The 13871-nt window shown below is 37.8% G+C and overlaps 1 protein-coding gene across 5 annotated transcripts in view; it reads left to right on the forward strand.

Annotated features, from left to right (window-relative positions):
- The window catches only part of LOC128985973 (uncharacterized), a 119503-nt gene that overhangs the window by 54157 nt on the left and 51475 nt on the right, over positions 1–13871 (forward strand). For all 5 annotated transcript variants that reach the window (XM_054405997.1, XM_054406002.1, XM_054405999.1 and 2 more), the window contains 7 exons: positions 223–418; positions 4616–4918; positions 5505–5690; positions 9830–9877; positions 10350–10469; positions 11052–11174; positions 13746–13858. In XM_054405997.1, coding sequence (XP_054261972.1) covers positions 223–418; positions 4616–4918; positions 5505–5690; positions 9830–9877; positions 10350–10469; positions 11052–11174; positions 13746–13858 — 1089 coding nt within the window. The remainder of the gene's footprint in view (positions 1–222; positions 419–4615; positions 4919–5504; positions 5691–9829; positions 9878–10349; positions 10470–11051; positions 11175–13745; positions 13859–13871) is intronic.

Here is a 13871-nt window from a genome sequence, read left to right on the forward strand (position 1 = left end):
ACCAGGATGAAGTAACAGATACAGCAAGAAATACCTCAAGACAAAACAAAGATAATTAAAAAAAAGTTTAAAATTGTAACAGACCTTTAAAATACCAAGGATGAAAATAAAAAAAACTGCAACGACGGTTGGAGAGGTATAAAAAAGGCTCCAAAGAAAAAAGAATATTCTCTTTTTACTAAATTGGAATTTGCGAGTATTTATAATGTAATTCTGTTTCAGATTTCCAAGTCTACTAAGACATCAGTGAAAGACACAGCTAAGACTACAGCAAGTCCTAATAAAAATAAACCTGATAAACGACCTGAAGAAAGCAGTCCTTCTAGTTCATTGCTGTCCGAAGATTTTTGTGGGTTTGAAGAATTCACTGAATCAGATGAACAGCTAAAAAATAAAAGGGCTTTACAAAGATTGCTCGGTAAGTAGACAGCATAATTCAAAATTTATAAATTATTTTAGTGCTATAAAAAGCTTCTGGTTGTTTAAATAGCTAGCCTAAGTGGTAAAATTAGATGTAAACATACTAACCAATGAAATCAATCTTTAGTAATTGGATTAGATATGTCCAACAATATTAAAGATTTATTTTTTACATACATTTAAAAATACATATTAAAGATTTGAAAGATAATCTAAACCAAATTTAATTCAAGTTAAAGATGGCAGCCTGTATGCTACTCAACTCAAAAAGACTCAATCAATTTAACTAACATTTTTACACAATAAGGTTTAGGGCCGTTTATTTTTTTTTATTATATATTATTTGTTAGGTTAATTGAACTAAGCCCAGGTTAACTCAGAGAAGGGGGGGGGGTTGTTACTGAAAGCTTTCAAAGAGTCACAATGACAGAAAGGATCCTCTTCGGGAAGGCGCCACCTTGTTTACTGTAGAACGTCCACCGGCCAACAAGGAAGTCCAATGGCAGTACAGGGTTGAGATTAAAGGGTTTACCCTCGAGGACCACTTAGCTTATCATTCAGACTCACTCATTTACTAAGCCTAGACAATTTAATGTGTTAATATCGCTAATGGTTTTGCATGAGCGTGAGGAGTAAGATTAATTTGTAAGGGAGTGACTAAAGTTTGATTTTAAACACAGTAGGAAATATTAATATAGTGAAAACACAACAATTCAATTTGAATTACAATAGTTTAATAAGGAAATTAAGATTTAAGAGGATTACAAATCTCCAAAGCAAGATATTGACACAAAAGTTAACGATAGTCAAACAGATTTCATATCATAAATTATGGGATAACAATAACTCAACGCTCAATCAAAGATGAGTTTAAAACATAGGTAATTAGTGGTGGCCACCTTAACTTAAGTTGAATAACTCTGTCTATAAATAAATTAAGACGAATAGCAATGAACATAAAAAGAAATACAAGTTAGATACCGGTAATAGTTATGAGATCAATTTGTCCAAAAAAAGAATTTAAAGTGAAGTTTAGGATAACTTAATTGGTCTACTTAGCGGTAAGGCGTATCAGGTCCTTTCACAACACGGTATTTGGCGAAACAAACAGGATTCCAGTCCCAGTGTGATTCGACTAGTAGGGCTAGAAGATAGGTAGAGGCCTAGTCTTGGGTAGGTGACCAGGTCTCATCCAGCAGACAAGGACATCTCACAAGCCAGCATGCCCCGCACATATCCCTCGAGGGTGATTCATTTTAAGTAAATTTAGTTGAATTTAGATGACATCTCATTCTTGATTAACAAAAAAAATCAACTTCTAATTTTGTTGTCTTCGTCACAAAATCATGGCTAGAGGAGAAGAGGGAGGAAGCGTCGGTTTCAGTCCACAGATCCGTCGAGTTTCATTATTGAGTCCAAACCACCAATCAGAGGTCTATAACTTTATCGATTGAGTGAAGATGGGATGTAGTAACCGTTGGAGCGAAGAGTATGAAGTGGTAGAGGCGTACTATATAAAATATTTTATAGTGACAAAATGAAATTCAGAATGCGGTCAGGCAGTCGATGCGCGCTTAAAGACTGAGATGAAATATTTAGCGGGTGATCAGTCCGCTAGTCTGTATGTAGGCGTTACTGAAATTCAGACTACAACTTTAAATCAGACACATACCAATTGCCTATGTTCTGGCCTTCGGAATCCACTAAAGTATACACATTGTCTGATTTCTCCTCTGAAATGGTGTATGGTCCAACGAAGCGTGGAGTTAATTTTGAAGAGTAGAAGTTGGCGGCATTCGATTGTGTGAAGTTCCGCTTCCAAACCAGTTGACCAACATTAAACCTCTCTGGGCGTCTGCGGAGGTTGTAGGTTCTTTCATTTTGTTGATGGGCCTTCTCCAGACGTCTCTTTACGTCCTCATAGATTTGTTTGAGTTTAGATATCTTCTCAGCATAGTCAGACTGATCTGTAGGTTCCAGTGGCAACTCAGAAAGTAGTTTGGAGTCCTCACACCCTGTTACTGACAACTCACGTCCAAAATTTAAGAAAGCTGGTGTGTAACCCGTGGTCTCATGCTTAGCTGTACGAAGAGCAAAACCTAAAGCAGGAATATTCTTATCCCATTCTCGGTGATTATCCTTCATGTAGGCTCTGATCATCTTAATGATGGTTCTGTTAGCTCTCTCTGTTGGATTTGCCTGTGGGTGCCTACTGGGGTTAAAAAGCATTTTAACTTGGTATTGTGACATCAACTTCCGCATTTGTGCCCCGGTAAATTCTGACCCATTATCACATTTAAAATAGGAGGGGACACCATAAATCATAAATACTTGTTCCTCAAAAACTTTTGATACTATAGTGGCGGTAGCAGCTCGAATCGGGAACAAAAGAGTATACTTAGAAAAGTTATCAACGACAACCAAAAGATATTTAAAGCCTTTTGTTGACCTTGGAAAAGGTCCCATTAAATCAGCGCTTATAGTGCACCAAGGTCGGGTTCCACCACGGCTCTGTCCAAGTAAACCAGCTGGTTTGGTTTGGTCATATTTTGTTTGTTGACAAACTTTACACTGCCGCAGATATTTCATGACATCTGGACGGAGTTTGGGCCACTAATAACGTTGTTGTATACGGCTCAGAGTTTTATAACTACCTAAATGCCCTGCTGTTTCGGCATCATGATTCTCACGGAAAATGTTAAGGCGTTGGGCTTTCGGGACAACTAATTTCCAATCTTCAGTATCGTGGTCCAAAGTGAGTTTTCCAGGAATATGTTTCCACAGCTTACGGTTTTCTACCCTCCAAAGCGGATATTGATCTGGGTGGTTGGTAACTTCTTCAATCATACGGTCATACCATTTATCTACGCTAGGAGTGAGTTCTGCAATTGTTCCTTCGACTTGTTCTGGCAAGGCACGGCTGAGGAGGTCTGGTACGACATGTTCCTTCCCTTTACGATGGATTAATTTAAAGTCGAAAGGTTGTAACCGTAATGCCCATCGAGCTAGGCGGCCTTGAGGATCCTTTAAATTATTCAACCAGAGGAGGCTGTAGTGATCAGTCACTACGGTAAAGTGGGTCCCTTCGATATATGTACGGAAACGCTCAATAGCCCAGATGACGGCTAGACACTCTCTTTCTGTGGCTGAAAATTTCATCTCACCTTTTGACAATGTGCGACTGGCATAGGCTTCACCTTCCTCAGTAGGCTGTGAGAGTACTGCTCCGATTCCAACGCCACTAGCATCGCATGAAATTGTAAATTCTCTGGAGAAATCAGGACATGTCAAGATAGGAGATTTTATTAGGCAGCTGCGGATATCTAGAAATGCTGCTTGAGCTTCTGGGGTCCAAATGAATTTCAAAGTCTTCTTTAACAGGCTGGTGAATGGGTGTAGACGAGTAGCAAAGTTGGGTATAAACCGGCGATACCAGGAGGCCATTCCGCAGAATCTTCTCACTTCTTTTGTGGTCTTAGGTGTGGGGATATCCAGTATTGATTTCACTTTGTCGGGGTCCACTTTTAGTCCATTCTCGTCCACAACATACCCTAAGTAGGCTACTTCAGTTCCGGTCGGCAAAATTTACATTTGTCCCGATTTACAGTTATTTTGGCTGCACTTAACCGTTTAAATATTTCTTCTAAAATTTCTAAATTTCATTTCGTCACTATAAAATATTTTATATAGTACGCCTCTACCACCTCATACTCTTCGCTCCAACGGTTACTACATCCCATCTTCACTCAATCGATAAAGTTATAGACCTCTGATTGGTGGTTTGGACTCAATAATGAAACTCGACGGATCTGTGGACTGAAACCGACGCTTCAGATCTGCTGAAAACATACAGTTTAACACAAAACCTTTCCACAACCATCACAGTCTGTCTCCGAGCGTGAACCGGCTGTTTACCCCAAAACAGTTGAGACATCCGCTTCCGTGGAGTATAGACTTTTTATTGCCAGGCATACAACAATCTTACTAATTTTAAAAATGTGTCTTTTAACGATTTGTGATTTGAAAATGTTGACAATTATCTGAGATTTGAAAATGGAGTTGTAACACTCTGCAACTTTCCTTCTAACAATAGATGGTGGAATGATGACTAGGCCTACAAAAGCTTTGAATATTATTGTCATTGTATCAACCCTGATGACAAAAATTAATCAGTCATGATATTTGTTGCCTATAGACAGTCTAGAAGATGTAGAAGAGAAAGAGAAGAAGACTGAAGACGAATCGGAAGAGGAAGCAATGACAGCGGAGGACGCAGATGCTGCAGACTCAGACTCGAATCAGATGGAAATAGACGAAGGCAACTCTCTTGCTGACTCAGTCGAGTTTAGTGACAAAAATGCCAAAAAGGTAAAAGATTCTGACAGAGAAGTTATGGAAACAGACTCAGTGAAAAATGTGGAGGGTTCTCCTGAAAAGCCCGAAGGGGATGCAAAACCAGCTGAAGAACCAACTACGGAACTAGCAGCTGCAGAGTCAGGTATAGGTTTGCAATTATGTAAAATAACAGTAGTGAAAGTAATGATACCTTGATATTCATTGAGTTTGTTATTTCAGGGGATATTATTCTTAATGTATTAAAAATTATCCTTGTGTAATTCTTACAGTAAGTAGCCATTTCAAGTGACAGAAAGAGGCAAAAGAAACACTTGTTCCAATCATTGCCTCCCGGGGTGAATCTGAGTCAAAACTTACATTCTTAGCTTTGCATCGCAAATGAACTAAGGTGTGGCTCTGCTTCATACATGAACCTTGAGTGTCCATGGTCTTTCTTTTAAAATCTTTCCTTATGTCCTTGATGTGCAGCACCTGTTCATAGGAGAAATAACATCTATATCTTAATTATGTCTAAATATTGCAGTGGAATTATTTTCTATATGTTTGTTGCACAAAACTGGTTTAAGTTTAGTGTCGTGGCGTCACAAGTTGACTGAAAATGGTAATACTATGGTTTTAATATTTCTTATGTATTTAGATACTAAACAGATGTGAATTACTAATTTATTGAAATTGGCTGCAAATTTATACTTAACGACCTACTGATCAATATTCTAAATGCTTGATAGGTGATCAGCTGAAAGTGGAGTACTGTGGAACTTGCAACCTTGTTGTGGACGATGCAGAAGAGGGCATCTGTTGTGACGGCAAGTGTGAGCGTTGGTTCCATCTGCAGTGTTCTGGCCTTACACAGGCTGAGTACGATGAACTGAGTCATGACGAGAACGCCAAGTGGGCATGTAATAGATGTTCAGGTATGTGATTGCTACAGAAGTGTCTTGATTATCCAATCTAAACTCCCGACATCAAGGTTGGATGGTCGGAAAGTTGGTATGATATTAAAAACAAGTAAAACCGCAATAAAAATCTCAAACATATAATTTAAATATATAAAAAAAAACATCCCAAATACACATTTAATAATTTAGTGAGTCGGTGGCTCAGTCGGTAGCGTCGCGGACTTCGGGCCCAAGGCAGCGATGTCGTGGGTTCGGATCCTGGTCACTGCCGATAACATTTTATCAGTTCAGCTCACCTTTGTACTGTACCGGCTCACTCCTTGCTTTGCTGTAAACGATCCACGCACGGGCGCTTAGTCTATGTGGACGGGCAAATGCAAGGTTAAAAGAGGCCGCCAACCTCTTTAAAAAAAAAATTATATATACTGGTAAATAGACTGCAAAATATACCAAAGATCTCTTGACTATCTGAGATTCTCGGTAACTGAGGTAGTCTCGGTCCCAACAACCTCGGTTAATCGGGAGTATAGTGTGTTGTATTTAAAAATGACAATTTTATTATAATTTTTGAAATTTTGGGATGGAATTACAATGATTTTCTTAAGCACCATTTAAGATATAATTGCAAAGTTTCATTTATGTCAGTCCTGTGGTCTCTAGGTTTAGCTGGTGCAGTATGGGGGGAATTTGTCATAGCACGGACAATGCTTTTCTGAATCTTAAATATTGCCATTCACTGTAATGGTAAGACGACCGCGCATCAAGACACGGATGCGACGTTGCCACGTTTCGCTTGCCGCGGCCTTGTATTAGAGGTGGCTGTGGCTCCACCCCAGTGGCTCTGCATTAGACCATGTTAACTTCTAGAGGTGTGCGGATAGTGAAATTTCATTTCGGATCGGATTAAGATCGGATAGTTGAGGCTCCGTTCGGATCGGATCGGATATTGGGAGGTTCGGATTCGGATAGTTCGGAGCGGTTAATAATAAGCTGCATATGCATTTTTAACCTATAAAACACTGTAAAGCTGTGTAAATAAACTTAAATGACGATTTTGAAGAATAGAATTTCAAATTAGCCACGTCCATAGTTTCTTCCCTCTTGAAAATCATAATTCACAACATCTATTTTCAAAAGTTGGTTGCTTGAATTAAGTACACTAGCAGCCGAAATCTTCACACAACACTTTAGCTCAGGAGGACTGATGTCAAATAGTTTGGGCTTGTTTACTTGAGGTTATGTTTTATGTTGTTTCCTGGTTTTCACAAGACAAGGAGTTCTATCTCAAGTTTATTTTCACATTGTATTTCCTTACGTTTTTGGAACGGATTATTGGCCTTAAGTGGCATTCTGTGGGTTTGCCAAGTTTAGAAAACATTACTGTCTAAGCTGGGCTCTAGATTTGATGTTGTGGCAAGTTAATTAGGGCAATTAGGCTTTATAACTCTGTAAAAGGTGTGTATCACTGCCAAACGTAATTCAGTAGAACCTTGATGAACCAAGAATTACACTAGCCTACAGAACTTCATTACCTCAAAAAAAATACCAAGATAATTTTTAAAATTGTATTTGAATAGTATAATCTTAGTTTGTTAAAAATGGATTGTAAATTCAACAATTATTGCAGTCCATTATTGTTATGCAGTATGGTCCCAAGTTATTGTTTTTGATTTTGAAACATTAAAGGCATTTCATTTGAAAAAATTAAAGTTGAAGCAGCCCAAGGTCAAGTCACGCGTGTGCAATAGTTTTTTTACAAGCTTTCTCTAGAACTCTGGGGAGGGTCGTGTCTGATAAGCCGTCTATTGTCCACCCTCAATGCGGTTCAACCCTCATTAGTGCCGCTCGGCTTCACTCAGTGGGGAACCCAATATCATAAATCAATCTTTAAATGAATAAAAATATTTGGTAATAATTGTTTTATTGATATTCACCTTGAAATTTCAATAAATTTGGTGTAAAATTTGACAAAAATCGGCCAATTTATTAATACAGTACCAATAATGTACATTGGTAATTAAATAATAGGTAAAAATTAACCGATTTTCGTCAAGTTTTACCCCCTGCTGTGCGCTATGTCACAAAAGCTGATAACGACATGGGTGATTAGTAACCATGGAAACTAGGCAACTTGTTGAATGCGTGATGAAGGGAAACCCAAGAAATAGAAGAACAAAGAGAAAGTATAATGACGTTGTAATCTTTATACCCTTTTTACAATTGCTGTTATTGTTTTTTTTTTATCTTTATGTAAGATTTTATGATTTTGTTTTATAGGTTTATAAAGTAATTCTTTTTAACCACGGGAATATCAATTTATAATTTATCAACGTGTTTCTCTTCTGAAACAGCAATACCGGATGTATAATAAAGGTCAATGACCTAAAATATCATGATTGTGCAATATTGTATTTTTATGTTGAAATTCAAATCATGACAAAAGTTTGTATATTTCCCCTGGTCTCTATCATTTAATATACACAATCAATGCTAAATAATCGTGGTTAGTTCTAATTTTATTTTTGATTATTCAAAGTTTCTACACAATAAGACAATTCAAAGTCAAACCGGGCAATGAATACCCGAAAAACAACGTATCTTGTCCTGTGATTGGAATACCACTTGCCAGTCCTTTAGATTTAGAAAAGTAGTGAAAGTCTATAAATAGCTTCAAGGTCGTACCCACCCCTTCCCCCCTCACGGCCTACTCAACTCACTGTTGCTACCTGTTACCCGGGCTCCTTTCGAGGTCGTTGCCCAACCCCTCCCACCCTTCTATTGTGTTGCCTTTCTATTGTTTCTATTCTGACTTTTTTCGGGAAACATTAAATCTATTGTTTACGTAACAGCACAGAAGTAGGCTAGATTTTTATACTTTAAAACAGTACTGTAAAAAGAACTATTACGCATAGCGCCCCTAGTATCAGGAGACAATCACGAGTTGACCATGGTAGTTCTTTTCTGCTTTATGTCTGTTCGTTCCAGACGAATCTAATCGTAAAGCAAAACAGCCGATAACGACTAAACTAGACATCGGTATTGCATCATACGGCTTCTTTGTCCTTTGCTGTTACGTCTTCGTTGGAAACGTATTGCTGTAATTTTGTCCTTGGAAACTAATGATGGTTATGAAGATTTAGTTTTCTGTCCAAAACGTCAAAATATGTTGTCTATCCGAAAAAGTCGGATATATAACGGATAATGTCGGATATCAAATTTAGGCTCGGTTCGGATACGGATATCCAAACCGAACCGAATCCGACCCGATTTTTTAAAGGGAATTAAAAAATTTATTCAGCTGTTTCAACTAAAAGAGTTGGTTCTATGATATGCAAAAGGTGCAGCACTATTATTTTTTCCATTATTTATGAAAATAGCTAATTTGATCTAAGCAGCAACAAAAAACTGTGATACGCAATGAGAACTGTCAAAGTAGGATTGTTTACTGTTATGTTTTTTTTTTTTTTTTTTTTTTTTTTTTTTTTCCATTAATAAGTTAATTTGTGATATTTTGCTAATTTATTAAAAAATCTATCTTTCTCTATTGTGTATGTGAAGTGGTAGAACATTATGGCTATGGTAGAAGTGTAATACTATGGTATACCATAAATTAAAATAAGAAAATTTTCTCAAACCGTGTCTTTTCCCATTGCAAACGCAAAGATCGAGTATAACTGCAATAAGCATTTTATACTTATATGCCAACCCTGTACAAAGGACGGGTACTCTGCTAGTTCATTCATAATTCCAACAGCATGCGTAGATTTTCCCTGCGATGCACACGAGCTGAGAAAAAAGGTTTTAAAGAAACATGCTTACCTATTAATATATAGATAATTTCTTTGGATCAGCTGTCTGAAATTGTGAAATATTATGCAATCTGGCATTTCTTCTTGTTTACATTGAAATGTCAAAGCAAACATAAACGTTGTTAGTATTCTCATTAATTGCAGCCATGGAGACCAATCAATAATATATACTTTTAAAATCTTCACCTTTAGAACTTTTAAAGCCAAAGGGGCAAAGCCCATGGTCGGTATCAAAGTGTGAATAGTCCTATTACAATTCTTGGTATGGTAGCTGTATTTTTGTAAACTTGTATATGTAATTTAATTTGACATGCTGATGCTAATGATATTCTTTGATGGTTCCAGGAAAGCCACCACCTGAAATAAAACCAGGAGCTAAACCTCTTCTTACTGGTGAGTAGTAGCTTACTACTGCAATAATTTGTGATTTATGTTTTAAATGCCTAGAGGTACAGTCTATATTTCTTTGTGAAGGAAATTAAATTCATCACAGATGGACATAAAAAGTTAAGCTCAAAACTGAGGTGGTGTGCAGCATAATTTACATTTATTTATGTTTTATCAAAAGTTGTTAATATATATATATATTTTTTTTTCCTAGGACGCTAGGCACGAGCCTGGGATTGTTTTTCACATTACTTCAGGCTAGACCTAGGGGTTGCAGCATTATCACTTAGATAAAATCCATTGGTGACTTGGCGGGGATTGAACCCGGGACCTCAGGGACTGAAGTTCCGCACTCTAACCACTACACCAGCTCGCTCCCCAAAGTTGTTAATATTAGACACTAATCATTTGATAAATTTTAGATATATCTTGGTACATACAATAGTCAACATTTTTCTTTTTTCTTGTCCTTGTACAGTTCGCAAAGATCTGACCGCAGTGTCGACTCCTTCGCCAAAACGAAAAATTACAACTAAAGAAGATAAACGTCCAAGAGTAGACATATCAAATCCTATCTTTCTCAAACCTTTTGACTATGGTAAGTTAATGGTATACTTAAACCTCAATTTATAAAATATAAATGAATTCCAAAGATTTACGAATATTAGCAGCTTGCTTACTTTAAACGTTAACATTAATCTATTTCTATTTCAGTTCAATTATATTTTGTAAAGCTATTGAGCAACACTGAATCATGATTCACTTCCACTGAAACCAGCCATTCTGTACACGCAAATTGTTTATTGAGGCATGCCTCAAGCCTCAACGTTTCTATCTGGTTTGTTATCAGTATGTTTTGACATTTGGCCCAAGAAAGTTTTAGTTTTGAAAATATATCTTGGACTATAAAATAAGTAACTGCACAATCAAGAAGCTTAAGAACTTTATTTATATATTTGTTTAAATTCAAATTAAAACTTCATGCTAGTTTCATCTACCATACTATTTTGAAATGAGCATTGTACCAAGACATTGTGTTGATATTTATTTATTTGATATTATTGTTTTGATAAATAATATAGTTTCTTGAATATTTCAATATTTGAAAATTACTACTTTCTACCTCATAAAAAATAGGATTTGTTTATTTAAACTGTTCTAACTCTTAATTTGTATTTAGGTTGGAAGAGAGAATTAGTCTTCCGCAGCACTAGTGATAGTGCCACTAAAAAACAGGGTGATGTTTATTACTACACACCTAAAGGGAAGAAACTTAGATCCCTAAGAGAAATTGGAGAACATTGTAAGTGAAATGTCTATAACATTAGCATTAATTATTTTCATTGTTATAGTTGTGGCATTTATTACAAATTCTGAAGCATTTATTTCATATAGCCTCTGTGAATTCTTGCATTAATCAGATTTTTGAAGAAGAGCAAGAATTTGCTGGTAATAGTAGTTATGGCTAATTGATTCACTCATCAAGTGATAGATTACCATATATTTCCACTGAATTTAACAACTAAATTACGTTTATCGCATTCATTAATACTAAGGGTCTGTGGTACAGAAAATTTAAGGTTGGTACGGTACAATATTTTGTACCTCGGTACAACATCGGTACGGTCTCAGGATTGTATTTTAACGATTATTTTAAATTTTAATGACATTACTATGCAAATGGATAGTATCCTACATTCATCGCATTCTAACAAATATTATATTACCATACATTATTAAAACATTTGACTTCTAACAAGATTGTTTTAAAATAGTTTTAAAACACAGTTAAGATAAAGGTTTGACCTATTTTACTACTAAGATGTTAAGTCAAAGCACTGATAAAGTGGTTTTAAAGACTTTTTTAGGCATAGGCCTAAATATGTTTTAACAAGATAATTTAACACAACTGGTAACTTTTTTCCAACTGACATAATAACTTGGTGTTAAATTTAAACTTTTAAAACATAAAAAGTGTTTTTTATATTATTGATGCATCCAATACCAAGACAGACGTAGTTGCCAGCTGTGCACATTCAAGTTCAACTAGTTCAAGTTTACTAAAGGGAAGGAGTGCTGAGGAACCAGTCTCACTAGATAAACCTAAAATGTAAAGTTGAAAAAAAAGGGAAATGTTACATTTACATTGTTAGAATGGAAGACATTGTTAGATGGTAATGTGTATGGAAAAGAAATGCAGAAGATTGTAAATATACGACAAAAACTAAAGAGGGATGATTGTTATATCAGCTGATCATTATTTGATTTTAAAGTTTTAGTTTTCTACTTACATTTCAATTATCTCAGGTTTATGAGTTCAGTTAATTGAATCTGTCATTTTATTAAAAGTTAAAACACAACAGAATATAATGAAACAACATACACAATGATATTGTGAATGTATTTATATTTAATATTTCTTTGCTATTCCATTTAAACAACTCTTGCTTACATCATGTCTGCTTTTGCCGCCCATTCAGTGCCGGATTTACCACTAGGCCGATTAGGCCGTGGCCTAGGGCCGCAAGCAAAAGGGGGCCGCAGAGGATAGGAAAAAAACATTTTTAGACAAAAAATAATTTATTTTAAACCACCAGTTTGCCGCGATTGCAGGTGACCATAATTATGTCTCCGCGGACCGAGGTAGATGTTAACGATTTTGCCGCGGCCGCGGCTGCCAGTGATGATGTCCCCGTGATACGGGCCCGTGGAAGACGTTCAGGATTTAGCCGTGGCCGCGGGTGACGGTGATGTATCCTCACGATCGAAGCCCGTGGGAGACGTTCAAGAATTAGCGACTGTCACGATGATGACGTCCCCGTGATTGCGGCCCGCGGGAGATGTTCGCGATTTTGCCGCGGTCACAAGTGTCGAGGATGACGTCCCCGTGATTGCAGCCCGCGGCATATGTTTATGATTTTACCGCGGCCGCGAGTGTTGGTGATGATGTCCCCGAAATTGCGGCTCACGGGAGATTTTAACGATTTTGCCGCGGTCACAAGTATCGATGATGATGTCCCCGTGATTGCTGCTTCGCAGGAAATGTTAACGATTTTGCCACGGTCGCGTGTGTCGATGATGATGTCCCTGTGGTTGCGGCCCGCGGGATATGATAACGATTTCACCGCGGTCGCGAGTGTCGAGGATGATGTCCCTGTGGTTGCTGCCCGCGGGATATGATAACGATTTCACCGCGGTCGCGAGTGTCGAGGATGATGTCCCTGTGGTTGTGGCCCGCGGGATATGATAACGATTTCACCGCGGTCGCGAGTGTCGAGGATGATGTCCCTGTGGTTGCTGCCCGCGGGATATGATAACGATTTCACCGCGGTTTGCGAGTGTCGAGGATGATGTCCCTGTGGTTGCTGCCCGCGGGATATGATAACGATTTCACCGCGGTCGCAAGTGTCGAGGATGATGTCCCTTTTTTGCAGCCCGCGGGATATGATAACGATTTCACCGCGGTCGCGAGTGTCGATGATGATGTCCCTGTGGTTGCGGCCCGCGGGATATGATAACGATTTCACTGCGGTCACGAGTGTCGAGGATGATGTCCCTTTTTTGCAGCCCGCGGGGGATGTTTACGATTTTGCCGTGGTCACGGATACCTATGTTGGCTTTGACTTGGTTTAGGAGAGATGTCCACGATTTCATCCACGATCACGGGTGTCGATGATGATGTCCCCTTGATGCATAGGAAATATTCACGAATACTTCCGCGATCGCAATAAATTTCCACCACAGGCGGAGGGCCGCTCAAATAATTTGGCCTAGGGCCGCAAGTACCCTAAATCCGGCACTGCGCCCATTATGCAATCTGCCTTGTCTCATCATTACTATCATAAGTTAAACTGTTTGAATTATTTTGTTACAGTGATAGGAACTGACCTCTCCATCGATAACTTTACGTTTTGGAAGGACGCACTGGGATGTGACCCTGAGAAGGAAATAATCCGGGACGCCAAAATTAAGTTAAACAAAGACAAGGTATTTACATACA

Source organism: Macrosteles quadrilineatus, unplaced genomic scaffold, assembly GCF_028750875.1.
Source record: "Macrosteles quadrilineatus isolate MER2022 unplaced genomic scaffold, UCM_ALF_1.0 Scaffold_2__2_contigs__length_208266976, whole genome shotgun sequence".
NCBI lineage: Eukaryota > Metazoa > Arthropoda > Insecta > Hemiptera > Cicadellidae > Macrosteles > Macrosteles quadrilineatus.